The sequence below is a fragment of the Aulonocara sp. 'chitande type north' Nkhata Bay genome, linkage group LG22 (assembly GCF_057382095.1).
Source record: "Aulonocara sp. 'chitande type north' Nkhata Bay isolate Kocher_YH1m ecotype deep benthic linkage group LG22, A_spYH_male_GT1.1, whole genome shotgun sequence".
Taxonomy (NCBI): domain Eukaryota; kingdom Metazoa; phylum Chordata; class Actinopteri; order Cichliformes; family Cichlidae; genus Aulonocara; species Aulonocara sp. 'chitande type north' Nkhata Bay.
In genome coordinates, this window is record NC_141364.1 from 15,095,510 (window position 1) to 15,114,975 (window position 19,466).

General features: G+C 40.1%; 1 protein-coding gene across 2 annotated transcripts in view; it reads left to right on the forward strand.

Moving 5' to 3' along the window:
• Positions 1 to 19,466, forward strand: part of kmt2ba (lysine (K)-specific methyltransferase 2Ba) — a 35,207-nt gene that overhangs the window by 5,214 nt on the left and 10,527 nt on the right. The window contains exons 2-23 of one of the 2 annotated variants that reach the window (XM_086281374.1): positions 226 to 1,768; positions 1,987 to 2,153; positions 3,463 to 3,549; positions 3,664 to 3,820; positions 8,330 to 8,600; positions 9,320 to 9,381; positions 9,498 to 9,746; positions 10,729 to 10,832; positions 12,694 to 13,533; positions 14,514 to 14,627; positions 14,804 to 14,950; positions 15,143 to 15,235; positions 15,340 to 15,457; positions 15,546 to 15,659; positions 16,160 to 16,350; positions 16,500 to 16,601; positions 16,700 to 16,810; positions 17,215 to 17,282; positions 17,457 to 17,614; positions 17,728 to 17,795; positions 18,114 to 18,248; positions 19,283 to 19,441. In XM_086281374.1, coding sequence (XP_086137500.1) covers positions 226 to 1,768; positions 1,987 to 2,153; positions 3,463 to 3,549; positions 3,664 to 3,820; positions 8,330 to 8,600; positions 9,320 to 9,381; positions 9,498 to 9,746; positions 10,729 to 10,832; positions 12,694 to 13,533; positions 14,514 to 14,627; positions 14,804 to 14,950; positions 15,143 to 15,235; positions 15,340 to 15,457; positions 15,546 to 15,659; positions 16,160 to 16,350; positions 16,500 to 16,601; positions 16,700 to 16,810; positions 17,215 to 17,282; positions 17,457 to 17,614; positions 17,728 to 17,795; positions 18,114 to 18,248; positions 19,283 to 19,441 — 5,058 coding nt within the window. The remainder of the gene's footprint in view (positions 1 to 225; positions 1,769 to 1,986; positions 2,154 to 3,462; positions 3,550 to 3,663; positions 3,821 to 8,329; positions 8,601 to 9,319; positions 9,382 to 9,497; positions 9,747 to 10,728; positions 10,833 to 12,693; positions 13,534 to 14,513; positions 14,628 to 14,803; positions 14,951 to 15,142; positions 15,236 to 15,339; positions 15,458 to 15,545; positions 15,660 to 16,159; positions 16,351 to 16,499; positions 16,602 to 16,699; positions 16,811 to 17,214; positions 17,283 to 17,456; positions 17,615 to 17,727; positions 17,796 to 18,113; positions 18,249 to 19,282; positions 19,442 to 19,466) is intronic. The other variant, XM_086281375.1, reaches the window with a different exon arrangement.

The window sequence follows — 19,466 nt, forward strand, 5'->3', positions numbered from 1 at the left end:
AAAAAGTAGCGGCTTATAGCCCGACAATTACGGTATTATATATTGTTGGATATATTTTAACATATTATCATAAAAAATGAGAAATTGTAGGTAGCAAGTATGCATGCAATTTTTCAGTGCTGTCTGCCAAGGTCACAGAGATCAAGAAATTCTAACATGACTTCTTGTCCAAATGCTTTTTTTTTTATACAACTCAAAAATTGTACTTTATCTGCTTTATTCCAGGAGGATGAGTTCACTGGATTTGGGATGACAACAGTTCGTCCACAAAAGGCTTCTGCTGCTGTTTCTCATTCGTCACTCAGCCAAAAAAAGTCTCCTCATGTTTTGGATCAATCACAAGAAGCAAAGCCTCTTATTGGAAAAATTATACCCAAGACCTCAAAGCCAGGTCTGATTGGAAAAATTGTACCAAGAGTTCCTAAAGAAGACTTGGATGGTAAAGAGAGCGAAGAAAAAGAGAAGGAAATACCAAAGCATGTAATCAAACTACAGGGAAAGCAGGTAGCTCTCACTGCAAAAGCCAAACATGCAGACAAGCAGGCCTCAGGTACACAGAGTGGTACAAAATCACCTGATATTTTCAGAAAAGCAGGAGAAACGGCACATTCAGGCGTGTTAAATCAAGCAGCTGCTACCTCAGCTGGTGGCACCAAGCAAGGCAAGTCAGCAAATGCTGTGACGGCAGCAGTTAAAGGCACAGAAAGAGCTCGAAGGAGGATCAAAGAAGAAGGCGAGGTGTCAGAGGACTCGGATAGGGACCAGTCCCTGACGCGGAGGTCTATGAAACGCGTCAAGGGTTTTGAAATTGGGCAGCCTCGACGCACATCTCATCTGATGCCTTTGCCGTTTGCATCTTTTCAGAAACGACAAAAGAAGAGGTTTGCTAAAGGTATGGGTGCCTCTCCTGAGGCTGGAGCTGAGGCTGGCGCCCAGAGCGGGGTAGAGGCGGCGATGCCCCTTGAGTGTGAGGCTGCAGATGTTGTTGAAAAAAGAGCACACAGAAGACATCAGCGCAAATCTGTGTTTGGCTACAGGAGGAAGACAAAAAGTCTTCCACTCATTAAGGGGCCAAAACTCGGTCGTCCTCGTACTAGGCGTGTTTTTTATACCTACGAGCCAGAACCCATTCCAGCCACAGACACACAGGATGGCAACGAGCTGCTGATCCAAGATCAGAATGTTACTCCATCGGAGAATAAGGCAAAGCCATTTTCAGAGGAACTAGGCCAGAGCTCCAGTAACTCCTGCACTCCATTAACGAGTGGACGGTCTTCCCGAGTGATTAAAGCTCCAAAGAGATTCTTGGATGAGGAAATGATTCCTTTTCCGAAGGGCCCCCTGTCAACATGGCTGAAAAGTCAACAGAAAGAGGATGGAAAACCAAGTGCATCCATTCTCGAGGCAGGTTATGAAGGCAAATCGCTACAGTCGGACAGTGACTCTAGATCTCTTTTTGACAGCCCGTCAGGCATGTCAAGAATCTCAAAGCCCGGCCCAGGCACGAGCCACCTGGAGTTCTACAAGAACCTCAAGAAACTGACGTTAAAACTGGCAGAGAAAAAGAAAGGACCATCTGACATTCATGGAGATTATGCACAAGATGGTGACAGTTTGACCTCTCATGTCAGGAAAAGACGGAGGTCCAAACTCATGATGGAGGAGTTGGACTCACCTGGTGTTGTGAGGAAGCTAGCTGTGGTGGTCAACACTGATGTGGAAACGCCCTCGCAAGTGCCGTCAGAAGATGGAGATAAAGGAAACAAGAGTAAGGATAAGTTGTATAATTTATGAAAAACTTGTGGTGTATAATATTTAAAACGTTAGTGTTTATTTATCAGTGCAATTTGGATTATATTCCATAAAGATAAAAATAAATGTGATTGTTCCACTGTATAGTTGTATTCTTCAGTGAAGAGGTGTTTGCTTGTAAATCCTCTAATTGGAGTCAACTTTTTATCCTGTTTCAAATGGGGTTTGGCGCAGTCGAAGCACCAAAAGTAACAGCGGACAGTTGCGAGGGGCCAGAAGTCAGTGGGCCCAGCCATCGACTAGGTCTCAGTGGAGCCAATAAGAGGATGCTCCACCTGCTGAAAAAAGCCAAAGTCCAGCTCATCAAGATTGATCAACAGAAGCAGCTGAAGTTGTCACAGGTAAGAAATTCTCTCTGTTTCTTTTAATGAGCCCCTCGTATGGTCTTTTTATGTTGCCCCTCATTTCATGTCTATGCTGCCTGCAGTTACTGTGATTCAACTGTTCAGGGTAACTGAGTCCTCCTATTCTATATATTGGTGAGAGAATAACCATCATCTCCTCAGTATAAAGAAGAATAATCATAGCATCAATATAAAGACTCAAGAATGTCAGAAAAGTCCTGAAGAGAGAGTGGACGCAGGGAAAATACAGAGAATTAGAAAAAACTTGAGGTGTGAATATGTTTGGGGGAAAGTACCAGCATTTTATTTGTTTCTGTTGTGGCATGTAAAACACCAGGATACGGCCACAAGATAATTAACATATAAAGATAAGCGCTAGCAACAACATCGACAAGTTACACTTAGGTTGTGCAGCAGAGGTCTAAATCAGTCGTCTGATGCCTGTTGGAGCACATTTTTCCTCTGGTTTTGCTTTTGCTTTGTTTTTTGTTTTAATGGTGACAGCAAAGAGGTTGTAGATGCACTACCCCCACGTTGTATCAGAGTTTTGCTTTATATCCTACCAGGAGAAGGTAAAAAAACAATACCTATACAGGATTTTCCCAGAAGCTGACAGCAGGCGTTGTGCATGTTTGCGTGATTGTGCCAAACAGTCTCGCTTAACAGAATTCCATGTATTTTACTGATTTAGCTTTATGAATGAATTAAATTTGACTTAAAATAGTTCTGCTGTTTGTTTCATTTTGTTTGTTTGCTTGCTTTGCAAGTCCAAAACCTCTTTGGTAGGTGCTAATTTATTTGTATACAGTGACAAACGTGATATATACAAAACATATATAACTTAACCATCTTTTATTACTGACATGTTTGGTTTTTCAAGGCTGTAATTCTCTGATTATTTGTTTGTTACCTAGTCAAATTGAATATATTATTTGCATTGTTCAGATAAAGCACATTAAACAGATGTCAGTTGTAGAAAAACCTCTGGAAAATTTTAATGGGCACTTTTTACATTGTTTCTGTATTTATTGTATTATGAAAACAATTCCCTGAAACAATCAACATGAAAAATGAGAAGTAAAAACTCAAGAAGTGTTCTCACCTAATTTTACATGTTTGCAGCACAGTTCGGGACCTGTTCAGTAGACCGTCCTGATTACTGACCAATAGCAATAAAACTGATATGACATCTGCCAGAAGCTTAGGGCTTTTCAGTTGTGATGCTTGTGATTTAGCCATTTATTTGAGAAGCTAATGACGTAGTATCTTTTAAATGAGACCTTGATTTTCCTGTTTGTTTGAACAGTTGGGCTCTAGAGAAACACGAATGCCAGTGAGTGGAAGGAGGAGGAGGAGGAGAGTTGGCCTGCCTCCCAAAGATGTTGCTCGTCAGGTAATAAATGTGCATTTCTTTCTTCTTCTTTTCTGTTAATCGCCAATACTGGTATCATTTTTCATTAACTAAATATTACCTGAGTTCACTGAATTTGTATGTCTCTGTATGCAGGAGCAGCCTCTTGGTGGTCCGAGGATCAAACACGTGTGCCGGGCAGCAGCTGTGGCTTTGGGGCAGCCTCGTGCCATGGTGCCAGATGACATTCCCAGACTCAGCGCTCTGCCACTTCACGAGAGAGAGGGCATCACCTTTTCTCCCGCAGCTGAAGGTACAGTCCACCTCCATGTGTAGTTTTTAAGAATGGAGTTGTTAACGTTCCTTTAAAGATATCTCTGCACTGTGTATGTGCAGCAATTTTTATTTAAGGCTTGAAAAGAATGAGGGACTGACACTTCAGATATTATTCAGTGTTTTTTAGTCCTATCCCTGTTAATGTATAAGAGACACAGTTTATATTTTAAGTGTCAAAACCATAGACTGTGTAAAAGCTGGACATGGCTACCATGAATGTCACTCACTGGTTTGAGGTGAGCCTTTTTTTAGGTGTTCTGTAACTGGATATAATGATCAAAGGGAGTACCTGACTTTGAAACCACAGACTTACTAGTGAGCTTATCCTGGATAACCCTTTTTTTTCGTAACGCTTACAATAACCAACATTTAAAAAGTGGGCTTAGCAATGTATTTTTTCCCCCCATTATTATGAAAGGAAATGAATGACTGAGCCAATAAAGTTGTAGCCACAAAGAATGCCCCCTGGTGGCTGTTATTAAAAAAATACAGGCTTAAGGCACTTCCCCATTGGCTTACTTTTTTCTGAGCTGGAAGCTCTGTTTGGTTTTTCTGCTGTCTATGGTCAAAACAAATGCAAACTAAACTTACTTTGCATGAAAAAAGGTGCGTGTCCTTTCCTTGAGAGATGCACAGCAATATATATATGAGTAAATACATGCCTTTGGTTTTTTACGGGCATGAGAAGAATAAACTGAAGGTGCTGATGTGCTTGATCAGAGTCTCTCAGTCCTTTCGGATGGTTGAAATGACAGAAACTAATAATAAACAAATATTAAAAGTAGAGTTTCCTTAAGAATATCCACAGGTCATGAAAGAATAAGCTTTGAAATCAATTTCCAAAAAGCCATAGGAGGTATTAAGTCTCAAAGGCTTAAGTATTGACTGAATTCAAATGCATTTTATGGTATCTGCTGTGTTTTGTAGCAGTTATTTCAGTTCAAATGTTTTTGAATGTGCTCACTGTTAGGAGGACTGTTGCCACAGTCCTATTCAGTCCTTTTTATGGAGTTTCAGACAACTCCGTCACTCCTGCAGCAAACACTGCCACTACTGTGGCAGTGTTTGGGAGGAGGCAAGTGGCTCATGTTATTATTTTAGCATCCACTTACTCAGGTTAATTTAGTGGATTTTGGATGATATTGGCCCAGTATTAGCACAATGTGGATAAACTGGTGTCTGCACATCTGTCAGCTAATGCAAAAAAGGGGGAGTACAACACATTAAAGTAGGGTGATTCCACAGATAAGTTTTGAAACTTTGTCACCTTGTTGTTGTTGTTGTGCCACCAGTGAGCTGTTGTGATATCCCATCATATTTTATGGTTATGAAACATAACAAGAAAAAAATAGAGAAAGAAATTTGAGGTACTTGAATCATGAATTTCTATTAAAGGTTATATGAAAATGTTGGATTTTATATCCTTCTTACGTTTTTTTGCATCACAGTACCTATAGGGTTACACCACCAGCTACTGCTTATGTATAGTTGGTGTTACTACAGCCATGCAGTAGTCAGGATTAGTATTTAATTCACAAACTGACTGTAGTAATATAGATTGACTCTACTGTATGTAACCCTGCTTTAAGGTTGGGTAGGGTAATTAGTGTTGTCTGCACGGATTTGGCAAAAGGTGCTCTGCTATTTTATTAAAAATGAAATTCTAATAATGAAATGAACTAAAATATTCGGATCCAATCTGACTAGCAAAGCTTCTGCACTTCTAAACAAAAAACCTAAATAAAAAAACAATTATGAAGCATAATTTTGATACATTTTGGCAAAAATTAACATGTAAGGCAAAAAAGTAAAACATGCTTTTTTTTCTTAGCTCAATGTAGTTGTAACTAAAATATTTTCCAGCAAAAATATCTCTTGTCACACACAGATTAGCCACCGCTGTTGGAAAGCTATACCCAACACTGGTCAAGTGAGCATCACTCAGTATGAGGTGAGGAAGTACTGTTTGACAAACGGACTCACTGAACACTACATCTAGACCAAAAAGTGATCCTTTCACAAGCTTCTTCATGCATTATTTATTTAAAATTTCAATAAGTTCGCACGTCTAAGTAATTTTTCCTTTTTTTTTTTTTTCCAAATGTGTGCAGTAGCATTGAAATAATACAACTGTGGGATTCAAGAGGATGCCTGTAAGTTTGAAACGGGTTACCGTACATAAGGGAGTTCCCACCCATAAAGGATTTTGTCTCCAGTTTTCATCCAGTCACCTCATTTTTATTGTAGAGCATCTTTAGATTTCCACCTCTCCAGACAAAAGGGAAGAAAGGTCTGTACTCTGTTTGGCTCCAAGTAATAATTAAATTCTTAAAAAATGTAATCCTCAGGAAGTTTGTTAAAGAGACAAAAGACCAGCACTAATCGATAAAAATCAGTGTAACCTGTTGACTAACATGTTAGCAGGTCTACAAAAAAACCAATCGCCACCAGATATGGGCTGCAACAATTCATTGAGTAATTCGAATGTTTCGATTATTTAAAAAAGAAAAAAAATCATTGACACACGTTGTTTGCTTCAACGTTTTGTTCAACACGTGGCTCTGTAGCGTGCCGATGTGTCAAAAAGATTGACAACACAACAGCAGCAGTGATGATGAGGCTGGAGCCAGAGTCTGTTTACACACCGAGGAGAGCAAAGAAGTGAAGCCGGTACAGAGATGGTGAGCTCAGGTTACATGAAAGAAAACCTGTTTCTAGTGTCCAAACAACATCACTGTTCCTGTGATCACCATTAAAACATTTACTGGGAAAAATCCACCGGTGTTTGTTTAACACAGAGAAAAATCTGCAGTAAGGCGACATCAAAATATGCAGATGAACAGTTTTATTTTTCACAAGCCAGTAAAAATGTACATGGGCCAGTAAAAGTCTGAGTAGCCAGTGGCTGACCTGTGGGCTGTTGTTTGTTTGACTTTGATCTCTGACCTTGGGATTATAAATATTTATTTTTGGTTTAAGACAGTGTTTTCTTTGGGAAAAAAATTCAGTTTTAATATGGCACATAGATGCACTCAAAAGCTTTAATTGTTGTTGTTTTGTTTGTTTGGTTTTTTGTTTGTTTTTTACAGCTGTTGTATGCAGTTAAACTTTAAAATGCTGTAATTTCTAAAATGAACAAGAATGAGCAGCTCTGAAAAACCTGGATTTTGTTCTCTATTGAATATTTATAATTGCTCATTAATAAGAGAAAATTATTTTTATCCAATTAATCAATGGAGTCATCGATAGATTACTTGATTACTAAAACAACTGATAGCTGTCGCCCTACATGTGATTGCAAAAACAACAGAAGATGAGGGCTTCTCCATTAATGCAGTGGGTCTCATTCACTAATATGTACACTGAAATATGTCCAAAATTACTGTTTGACTTACAAAACATTCTCAACAATTCCCACAGCGGGCTCACTACGCCCTCATTTCTCCAAATAACAAAACCTGTTTCCCTCGAGGTGACGAAGAGAAAGAAGTGAAGCCTCTCTTGCAAAAACCCAGACGATGGTCCAGGTTTCTTGTAAGAGAGAGAGAAGCATGCACAGCTGGATGTGGTGTGAAAGAAAGTCTGATTGAAGAAATTGAAATAAGTTTCTGAAGAGGAAGCCAGATGAGTTCAGAAGTCCTCCTCTGGGAGCTGCAATGGCTAAAATAAACAAAGGATGATAATAATAATAAATACAGTTTTTTAATATAATTTCCTCTGAATAAAATACAATGTCACGCAAAGTTGATTGGAAGAAAACCCAAAACTAAATTAAATACTCCATTTAAAAAATAAGTAAATAGGTCAGGAAGCACCAGCCTATCTCATGGTAGGATAATGACAAGAAATTAGATATCAATTGGTGACATCCAGCAAGTGACTAATTTCTTAAAAGCAGGGATGCAATTGTCCAGTGGACTATTACCAAAGCAATATCCAAGGGATTCATTACAGAAAGATATACAAGACAGAATCCTGTACAAGATTTATATAACTTTAAAAAAAGAAAAAAAAAGAAAAATGTTTGGATGTAACAGAAAAGGCGAATCCATGGAGGAAAAAAATCAAGTTATATGTAAGTATGTTTAAAACATGATTCACGATTTAGCATTCCTGCAAAAGAATCAGTCATCATAGGAATCAGAAATGGTGACATGGTACAAAATATGGAGCGAAATGGTGTGCAGACCTTGTTTTTTCCCTTGTTTGCAACACTTTTTGGGGGGGTTAGGAATTAGAAAAGTTTGCCTTGATGTGCACACACTTGGTCTATCAACTCTTCAGACAGTCGTTAAAGGAGAGTAGCTGTACAAGTGCAAACCAAACAACAGTCCATTAAGTATAGAGTGGAAGACGTTAGATCTGCAGGCTGAATAGTGAGATATGGTGTCCAAAGATGTCACCCCCAGCACATCGCATGCACATAATGGTGACGCAAATGTGTCCTATGGCTCTTTTACCCGGCCTCTCTGTCTCTCGCCTTCAGATGTGGCAGATGATGACGATGACATCACTGATCAGGGCAGGACCCAGTGGGTTGTCTCTCAGGAAAGCATCCAGCGCAGGAGGAGAGGGAGGGGCAAGGGCCACAGGTTCAGGAAAAGGAAGATGCTGAGTCAATATACTCGTGGAGGAGTGCGTTCGAGGCGCTGTGGACGCTGCAAAGGCTGCTTGGTGGAAGAGGACTGTGCCAAATGCATCAACTGCCTGGATAAGCCCAAGTTCGGGGGGCCAAACACCAAGAGGCAGTGCTGCATGTGAGTGAAGCCCATCACAGATTTGCATTATTGTGCTTTACATGAAAATCATGACCTTTTTCATATACAGATAAGCCCTTAATGAAGTTTTACTGAATGCTTAAAAGGCATTTGAATTATTTGCCAACACTCACATTAAAGGAGCTGGCTATATAAATGTATATATAAAATATATTTTACTCAACTCTTGTATTTTCATTTATATGTATGTTCCAGCTCTGTAACCTGGAATAATGTTGCATGTCATCTTGAACAAAGCTAGATACGGCTGCTGTATAGGCCCTAATTTCATATACTCACTGAGTTTGACTGCAAGAAGATAATTTGATTTCCATTACATATTGATTTAATTTAAACTAAGCCAGCCTGAAAGCTGCATGTTCTCATCACAGACTGAATAAGTACAGCTCCAAACTATTGCTGTAAAGGCAAGTTATCCAGCTGTTTGCGGAAAATCATTCATATATTTGGTCCACAAATTAAAAATGAACCGCGCTACATGTTTTAATTGGTGCCTAAAATACTGTGTACCTTGTAGATTTAGAAATTTCTTGTACATGAAACATAAAAAAATACTTATTTCTTTTCAGTAACGCATATTAAAGAACTCAGTTAATGAAGGCAAGTTGACTCTTTGAGTTAAACACATTTATAGATGGGTACACTTGAACTTTGCCCTGGACACACACTTATGTTTTTCCATTTTTTCCCCCTTCTAGATATAAGAAGTGTGACCGGATTGAAAAAGCAAAGATGGCGCGGATTGTGAAACCATTTAAAGGTATGTTTTTATTTTTGGATATACATTTATTTTTTAGTTGAATCTAATAAGTTTGAATGACTACTCCGGTTTAAAAGCTTGTGTACATAATTAATCAAGGGGCTTCTTTTTCTCAGTCCAGGCGAAGGGGTTTTTGGGCTCCGTTACAAGCAGTGACGATACAAACTGGACTTCTGGAAAGCCGGCCGAGGGAACGTCCTCGATGGCGCTTGGAGTCCGGAAGCATTCACTGCGTAACATCACACCGCGCTCTTACAGCAGTCTGCTTAAATCAGAATCTGAAGACGAGGAGGACGAGGAAGAAGGAGAGGACAGGACAGATAAATCGACAGTAAAGCCAAATGTAGCTGCTGCCAACAATCAAGGTAACTAAAGCTTTGGTTTTGGCACACAAGCCTCTGAGTGTCAAGTCTGAATTTCACTCCATTCTTTATTTAAGCAAATATTTATCCTGCATAAACGTTTCATGAACGACTCGCACAGAAAAACAGGCGCAGCATGATGTAAATCATCACAACGCCTAATATTGTTTGTCAGCAGCTAATGATTGTGAAGCAATTTTGGTGATATTTTCTCCATAATTCCAGCTGTGGCTCTGAGCCACACGGAAACACCAAAACAATTCCTGAATTAATTTCATAGCAGTTTTGATCTACATGATAACTGGAACTTATCTATTTAAAAATATAATAACGCTGAGATGTCTCAGAAATTGGCAACTTGATATTACACCACAGACTTGGTAAAAGAAAATCAAAACGCACGGCACAAAGTTGTGTAGCTTGTACTCCTTCCTCTGGCAGCATGCATGCATCAAGCAGGTTGAAAGGAGAGCAGATGCCAAATCTACTCGATTACTTTAACTCCAAGTCTCAGAGCCCCTGAAGTTGTAAGTTGATGTTTTTCCAGTTCAGATTCGTTATTTCTGATTTTCCAGCTAATTTTAAGGTAATGTTGACTGCCCTGTTGGTAACTTAGTTGAGGTAAACATGATTCGTAAAAATCATAACAGTACGCACATATGCAAGATATGTAGTGAATATACACAAACCTTTGAATATGAGCTGTTGAGTTCAAGGAGTTCATAAATAGATGGAAATAAATATGTCAGTTTACCACTAAAGCTCATCGGGGGCTCGGGTCCAAGTGCATCCTGGGCCGTTTCCCCAGTTAATTTTTAAGAATGATTTCTTTGTGCATTCTCCAATAATCTAAATATTAGAAGCACAGAATCCCTCCTTGCTCTGAGCCCTGATATTGTTTGAAACCTTTTTTGTGTCAGCAATTTTTCTTAGATTTGTGTATCTGTGTTTGTTTTTTGTTTGTTTGTTTGTTTGTTTTTTTGAGATCTTGCTTCTCAAGATGGTGGATCAGCGGCAGACGACCCAGATGCAGGGAGGCATCGCCGGCTGCCTTCCAGAGGAGCTGGCAGCAGAACCAAAGCTTACAAGGTAAAAACATGTTTCCCTAATCCGCCTCTAATAGACCACCTAATGGAGCCTGGGACAAACAGTACTGTTTGGAAAAGTTTACCTTCATACCTGTCAGTATTTCTAGACAGGTGTTTAATTTTCTTTCTTTCTTTTCTTATTTTAAATATTAATAAAGCTTATCTTATCTCAATTCATTTATTTGATTAATAAATGAATTTTCCTCTATAATTTAACTAAATATTTAACCCTCAAGTCACAATTGAAACACTTATTTCCAAGTGGTGCTTTTGTCCAGCTCTGAATTTCATTTTTCATTTTTTCCACTGTTTCTTAGTTAAACCACGTCTGTTGGAATAAAAAATTCCTTAAAGAAGTCTTGTAGCCCCGTTGATCTTCTGTTTCTCACTTCCAGCTTTTTATAAGACCCTTTGCATGTACTCCGTCTGTTTCATAAATTATGGATCAATCAAGCTACGTTCGGGATAATCTACAGCATGCTTTTTTTTTTTTTTTTGGTAGCACCGTGAGTGATATTCTGTTTGAGAACAACATCATTGTCTTATTTAGCACCATTAGTGAACTTGTTATCCAAGTATGATGTTGGTATGGGGAAGGAAAGTCATGCCCCCCCTGTTATGCGTGTTTTACTCTCTGGAGTCTTAATGGTGGTGTTTTTTAAAATTAAAAAAAATATATATATATCTGCAGGAAGACGCTGAAGAAGATTCTTTTGTCCAAAGTCAAATATTTTCTTCAACGTAGAGGTGCTTCTTTAAAATTGGTAATAACTAATATTCAGGAGTCAGTACGGCAGTTTGTAAATAGTGACGGAAGCCTCTTTGTGTCAAGTGTTTAGTTTAACTGGGACTGCGATTGCCTTAATCAACACAGCAAATGTGTAAAAAGTCAGCATTGCCTCCTCCCACCCCTGACTTCACAGCTAAAAGGCTGTTTGCTTTGTCTTTATTCGGGCTGAGATGATTCTTGGTTATGCCGCTTGCTTCTTCTTACTAGCATTTGACATTTTCAAACTAGAGCTGTCAGTTTCGAAATTGTTCCTCTCAAATCTTGTTCTGCTGGCTTGAAAGAATGGTCTATTGTCAGTAAAAAAAATTGTTTTTGCTTCTGCATTGCTTCAAACTTCTGCATTTTTTTGTAATCTCTCACTTCCCCCATAAAGCTGAGAACAGATATTCTTAAAGTGTAGTCCTGTCTTGTCTGCATTTGATGTTTTGCAAATTAGTAGCCCTATTTTTAGCAGATTATATGCACAGAGATGCACTGTGGGTGGGGGGTGGCACCCGGCAGCACTTGTAGACATTACAGCAGGAGTATTTGCTGTGCTATCTCTAATCTGCCAGATTATGCTGCTGTGGCTCGTTGCATGAACCATTTTTTGGTAGTGGGTTGGTTTTTGCATGTGACACAACAGGTGTATTATCTCTTTAATTTCATAGAATTCCCAAGTGTAGAGATGGAACTATGCAAATCCATAATTTATGAAATGACCTTTATTTATTCTGCATTCCATCTTACACACCTGATTTGTTAGATAAATTATTAGTTTGTGTGCATTCTATAGCAGATTAATTTAAATTTCACCAAAATATTTGTTTAGTTTTGTGTTTATGATTTTTCTAGCTCTTAAAATAGTGTGTATTAATACTCAGTTAACGCTTCTGTGTGTGTTTCTGTACCGCTACTGAATGCATACACTTTAAACGCTGCTTCCTGGCTAACCGTCTTCTAAAAGTCGCAGTGCTCCTTCCGTTTTCTGTCATTTTGGCTGTTGCCGGTTGCCGCCGCTGCATGTCACTACTATCAGTGTAACTTTGGTACATCTCTTGCTGGTTGGCTTAGGCAGTCCCCTCCTCCACAGGCACAGGAGAGCGCAGAAGAGATGGAGGCCAGAGAAACTTTCCCTGAGCCCAGACCACCCTGGACCCCAATGCGGCAGCTACAAATACACTTATACCGTCTGCCTGACTTTGTCCTGCAGTCTCCTGCTGTGTATTTGCTGCGGCAGTCGCCCCAACATGATGATGTGGATCGGTGTATTGCACAGTCGCATCCACAGTTGTCTCATCTTGCAACACAGCCTGCTTTTTCCCATTTGTCATGTCCCATTACAAACTGTCCCCCAGAAATATCCCATCCTGAAACACAGCCTGCTTCTCCACTTTCACCTCATCCCATTAGAGACTCGCCACAGAAGTCTTTGCTGTTACGTTTGCAGCGTTTGCCCCAGTCCGTGGTGCAGTCAGCCATGCATTCGAACAAATATGTGTCATCACCACCTCAGCAGCATCCACAGTCCACGCTACACTCAGCTCTGATTCAGGTTTCATCACAGCAGTGCTCTCATGGGCGTCCAGGGTCTGAGGTGGAGCACACAGAGACGCACAGAGCTAAGACAGATAAAACTCTGAGCAGAGTTGTGCCTGGCCCCCCTCAGACTGTCAGTGCAGGCGCAGAATTACAGGAGGACGCACAAGACGAGCAGGAGGAGCGACGACTGGAGCAGGCTGAAGAGGACAAGCCGGATTCTTCTGTAAAAGAGACAGTGCTGCAAAACTGTCCAACAACTGACCCACACTCTGTCCTTCGTTCCCAGAATCCTGCAGAGTGTACGTCAGTGAACACCCCGACAGGGTTAACTAACGGATTTCCCCAAAAGGGCCTGTCGCAGAACACGTACAAGATCCGTGTAGACTTCAAGGTGAGTCTCAGCAGCCTGTTTGCTTTACAACTCATTGGGGTTTGTATTTACTCTACAGTGTTACCTTTCAGCACCACCGTTATCGCTTTCTCTCAGGAGAGCTCATTCCACCTTAAGATCCCCACATAGCTGTAAAATATAACTGATCTCAGACTGAATGCCTCAGGAGGTTTTTCATAACAGCTGCTATACAACTGCTTAATGCACAATAATATGATTTTATCCACATTTATTAAGAACTTTATGATAAATTAATGTTGCTTTGAGGTTTCAGATTTGTGCTGTTATCTGTGTCGAAGCTGCCGTGCCATATAATTTCCTGCAAAGGAATAATAAAGCATCCATCTATCTTCATCTGTCTGCATAAACTGCAGGTTATTAAGTTTGTGTAGCTTCAAGTAAGGTGGTTGTTACATCTGTGGGCTTTGGTCACACACTGGAAAGTCATTTTTTATAGAAAGCATCATCTTTGGGAAAATGACCTTAGTGCTGACTTCATGTATGACATCAGCAAACACATTTGTAGTTAATAGTCTGAGTTGCTGATTTCAGATTTTCTTTAATTTTCATTTTGTAGGTTATGGCTCAATTTAGAACAGTGTATATGAAAAAACAGTATGAGGCATATTCAGTTTACAAAAATAAAAAAAGGTCAAATGTCAAACTAAATTTTCCTTGCCATGTTTTATATACAGTTTAGGGGTCTGAGAAAATATCTCTGAGAGAAAAAGTTCATTTTCACAGTTTGCTTTCAAACAAACATCAGTATTTTCATGCTGTGTAAATGGGAGGAGAAGGCAGCGGGGAATGTTTGTTATTTCAGCATATGGATGATCAGCCATGCTCTCATTCAGTTGTTACAAACCGGCATATGTTCATAACCTTGATACAGGTTAGTGAACTAATGTAGCACCTGGAAACCTCTGGAGAAGAGGCTCTGATTGCTTTGTTTGTGCTGTTATTGGGTGTCTGTCCACTAGGAGGACTGTGCGGTCCAGAATGTGTGGCTAATGGGCGGCCTCAGCGTTCTCACGTCTGTCCCAACTACGCCTCAGCCCGTCTGTCTGCTCTGCGCCAGTAAAGGGCGACACGAGGTAAGCTGAGCTTGACTAGTTTGGCAAAGTATGCAAGTTGCTTATTTGGGTGCTCACGCAAATGGCTTGTTTTACATTTCAGTTATGTGACAAAAAACAAAATAGAAACATTTCATATGCATTCTGAATGTTGTTATTGTTATTTTTTTAACTCCTCTACCTCCCACTTCCATCAGATGATCTTCTGTCAGATCTGCTGTGAGCCTTTCCACAGTTTCTGCCTGTCACCTGAGGAGCGCCCCCTCGAGGAGAACAAGGAAAACTGGTTCTGCAGGCGCTGCAAATTCTGCCACGTGTGCGGACGTCGAAGCAAGAGCACAAAGGTGTGTATGAGGCGTAGCGAGACTTTATAATATCCCAAGAAGAAGAAACAAGTTTGCAAACATTATCCACGCTTCTTAACTATTTTACACACGAGATCTGAATTAAATTACATATTTATCAATTTTTGGTGTACATCATAGTCGAGTATTTACCCATAATTATTATACCTTTGTTTTTTTGTCCCTTCACAGCCTGTGCTGCAGTGCAGGAGATGCCAAACGTCATACCACCCTTCATGCTTGGGACCAACATACCCTAAACCTATGAACTCCAGCGTCCCCTGGGTAAATGCATTAACAGCTTTAAAGTAATTAGGAATATGTTCAGTTTATTTGAGGATAAATGTGACGATTTCATGACACCGTACATCACATATGTCTTTGTGCAGGTGTGTATGTCGTGCATTCGGTGTAAAAGTTGCGGCGTGACTCCTGGAAAGACCTGGGACTTGACGTGGAACCACGAGCAGGACCTCTGCCCTGACTGCACTTCACTCCACAAAAAAGGTAAGACTTCTGAGAGTTGAACTTGTATGTAAATATGCTTGAAATGGATGATGTGACTCGTCTGTGATTTCTGTTTACATTACGTCAGGTCATTTCTGCACTATCTGCCACAAGTGCTATGAAGACAGTATCCAACCATCACAGATGCTTCAGTGTTCGCAGTGCAGCCACTGGATTCATTACAGATGTGAAGGGATCTCAGGTGAGTTTCGCTCATAAAGTTTTCAGTTCAGTCAGTTTTTGTTCACTGTTTGTTGGATTTCATGTTTTCTCAGGCTGTTAAAAGTAGACCCCCACCCCCTCCACCCCTCTTATTGTTGTAATGCATCTATCAGTTACAAGGGTGAATACTCATACTTTAATAAGGCCACAATTTCAAATAATGACATCACATTACAGACAACTAATCCCTGTGAGAAGAAAGCTCTGGTTTCTGGCTCTAAAGGCTTGATTTGAGACTTTTCTAACCTAAAGAGTGGATATAGAGACAGAGAATAAACTTGGGTGGCTTCACCAAAATAAATATGAATAAATTTTAACAGTGAATTAATCAAAACTGAAAGTTTTCTAAATATATAAAGGCTGTTATGAGCTTGTTTTCTGAATGAGTGACTTATAAAACAGGACCAAACTATGGAGATAAAATGTGATTGCTGTTAACTTGCTGTGTAGAAACGAAGTTCTTCTTCTCTGTCTTTGCAGAGGAGCTTTTTGGGCTGCTCTCAAGTCAGCAAGGCAGAGTGGATTTTACATGTTCGCCCTGCAGTCAGCACCAAACCAGTCACAGCATCCTGAAGGTGGAGCTGCAGAGGAGGCTCACAGCCAGAGTGGAGGAGGTGCTCACTGACCTCCTCTCCTCCAACAGCACTCAGCACCTTATCACGTGTAAAGCGGTAAGAGCTGCCCACAAGACTCTGAGAGGATGCACCAGGAAGCCTTTTTATCCTTTAAAACGCCCCATTTTAGTATTTCTCCTTTAACGTCAAAGCCTGATTATGTTCCAGATGTGTCGCTGAAGTAGTTGTCCCTTACTGTCTTTCAGTGTCAGGAACCAAACATCACAGCATTTATCAGGGAACAGCAACCAGTCTGTGATCTACAAGCGGTGGAGAGGAGGTTTAAAGGGGGCGGATACACCTCAATAGTGAGCATATATATCCTATGCATTTACACTTAGGCTCTTTTTGTAGAACCCACACTGAATTAATAGCATTTTTTTCTTTTTTCCTGTCTCCCAATCAGAAAGCCTTTCATAGCGATATTGCTTCTGTGATAAGGCAAAGGCTGCAGGAAGAGGAAGCTCTGCTGGAAGATCAGAGACCGACCCTTCAGGCAATGTCACACTACGTTGAAGTAAGCACTCCCTTTACCATTTTCTAATTGCTTTTAATGTATTTTTTAGAGACCCAGACCTTAATTCATTTTGTAGGGAAACCTGTTTTTCCTCAGGATAAATCACAAGTTTACTAATACAGCTCCTTTCTCCCCAAGTTAAGCACTCGTAGCACATTCATACAGCGCTTTAGTCTATGCCTGAGTGTTTTTTCTAACATTCACACTTTTACTTTGACGGATACATCAGGGCCAGTCTGGGTTCAATATCTTGCCCAAGGATACTTGCGAGGAAATGCCCATCCGTTTCATCTACCACCTGAGCTACAGCTGCCCCCTTTCTGTTCTCGTTGTCACATCCAAATGAACACTGTCCTTCAACATTCCTTAATTTTGGTCTTACTTCATTGTTTCATGCCTGACAGGTCATGGAAAAAGTATTCAGTTGGTGCAATGTCAAAAAGTGGAACTCGTTCTCAGAAGAACTTCCGAGGTAAGTGAATGCAGCTAAATATAATTTACTTAACCAATTTCATAAACGTCGTCATTTACAAGGTTGGCACTAAATTAAATCTTAATTATAAGTAAAACGTCTGAAGACCTTGTAGTAGATGGACAGGTGCCTAAAATGGCTCTCTTCAGTTTGTTTTTATCCCCTCCTCTTTAGTGGCATGCTCCCCGAGGCAGTTCTCCCACCATCTAAAGAGCACAGCTATGCACAATGGCTGGAGAGAACATACCAGCTCAAAAACTCCAGGGACCCACAGACGGGGAAAACCGACTCATCAGTGACTTCACAGCAAACTCCTTCTCTGAAATTACTTGGTATGGACGCTATTACAATCTGTTTTGCAGCACACTGAAGACAAAGCTAAAGGCACTTTCTTGCAATAGATCGGTCACATTCTCAAGTTTAAAATGTTTACATGATCCTCCAGAGATCACCAAGACTGAAGATGTGAGACAATGTGCCCTGTGCCAGCAATGTGGAGACTCTGCTCCCAGTGTGAGTTTTTATGTCAAGGCTTTTGGCGCATAGATCTTTTTTCCCCATTTAATTTTGGTGTTCTTTCATGCATTGTTTGCTCTGAAGGCATCAGGATAGACAGAAGTCCTCAAAATATTCAGCAAGTTTAAGTTAATCATTTTTTTAAGTTCAGGATAAGGGGAAAGTATCTCCTTTTCACTGTTTTTGTTAAAGAAATGACTGATTATGTGAGGATGTATAGAATTTTTATTAAATTGTTGACCATTTTTTGTTTTCTTGGCACTATAATAACAGCTCCCTGATACTTAAGTGATATAACTGCTCTTTTCTCAACAGGAAGCAGGACGGCTCCTGTACTTGGGTCAGAACGAGTGGGCCCATGTTAACTGCTGTCTTTGGTCTGCAGAGGTGTACGAGGAAAACAGTGCTCTTCTTCAGGTGCACAGTGCTGTCTCAAGGGGGCGCCACCTGGTAAGATTAAATTAAATGGTAACTAAGGCTCTGCGTGACAGCTAGGTGTTCAGACGTCGCTGCTCTTGCTAGAAATACAGTTCGTTAAATCTCATTTCATTTATGTGCCGGCACCTGTCTTTGTGATGGCAAGATGCAAACAAGCGAAGCAACGACAGCTGTCGATGGTCAAAAGTGGTCGCGGTACGATCACAAAAATCAATTCGAGACAGATGTTTCCACATAGAATAACGATCTGGTCAAACTTAACAAATGTGAAGAGACAGCTGCACCGTTATCCACACACAGACTTAACAAATTTAACAAATATAAATCTGAATTTAGGCACTTTTATTTTTTTTTTACCTTTTTCTGTCCTTCGATGTCAGCATTATAACTCTGCAGACAATTTGGCGTAAAGTCAATTAACTCCTTGGATGAGAAATGGTCCCACGAGGCAAAAGACCATTGAGATGCATGAATTCTTTCTCAAAATAATTTTGTTTGTTCAAATCGATAAACGGATATACAGTATTCCCCTTCAAGAAACTCTTAACAAGGAAATCCAGGCAATGTTTGCAAATCACCTAAACCTGACATTTAGGCCAATTATGTATCTTTAATTTGGAGGATTTTTTTTTTTTTTTAATCATCATGGGTTAAAAGTTGAGAAAAGACCGCCAGCTGACAGCCATTAAACACCAAATGTTTGCTGAGAAGGAAGGAGGGCTACTTTTACATATATTTCTGTAACATTTTATCCAATACAAAGTGTCACTTTGTTGGAATAAAAGTACTTTTTGGCTATTGAAAAATATGATTAATGGTTTCTTATGTGAAATCTTTTCTTATTTGTATTGCCAATGTTTAACCTCGTCCATTTTTATTATTTATTTATTTATTTTTCTTCCTGTCTTCCATTTAAAGATCTTGTGAATTATTTGATCATTTCTAATCCTAATGGCCTGACTTTAGGATCAGTCATTCATTTTGTGAGGTTGACAAGTACCCTTTGGTCCTAAAACTATGTGTGTACATATTAAATTTTCCTCCAGCGCTGTGATCGTTGCGGGCAGTCAGGAGCCACCGTGGGCTGTTGCCTCCCCACCTGTCAGAGTAACTTCCACTTCATGTGTGCACGTGCCCAGAGCTGCGCGTTCCAGCAGGACAGGAAGGTTTACTGCTACAAACACAGGGACCTGGTGACTGCAAAGGTGTGAATTTATGTTGTCAGATTAT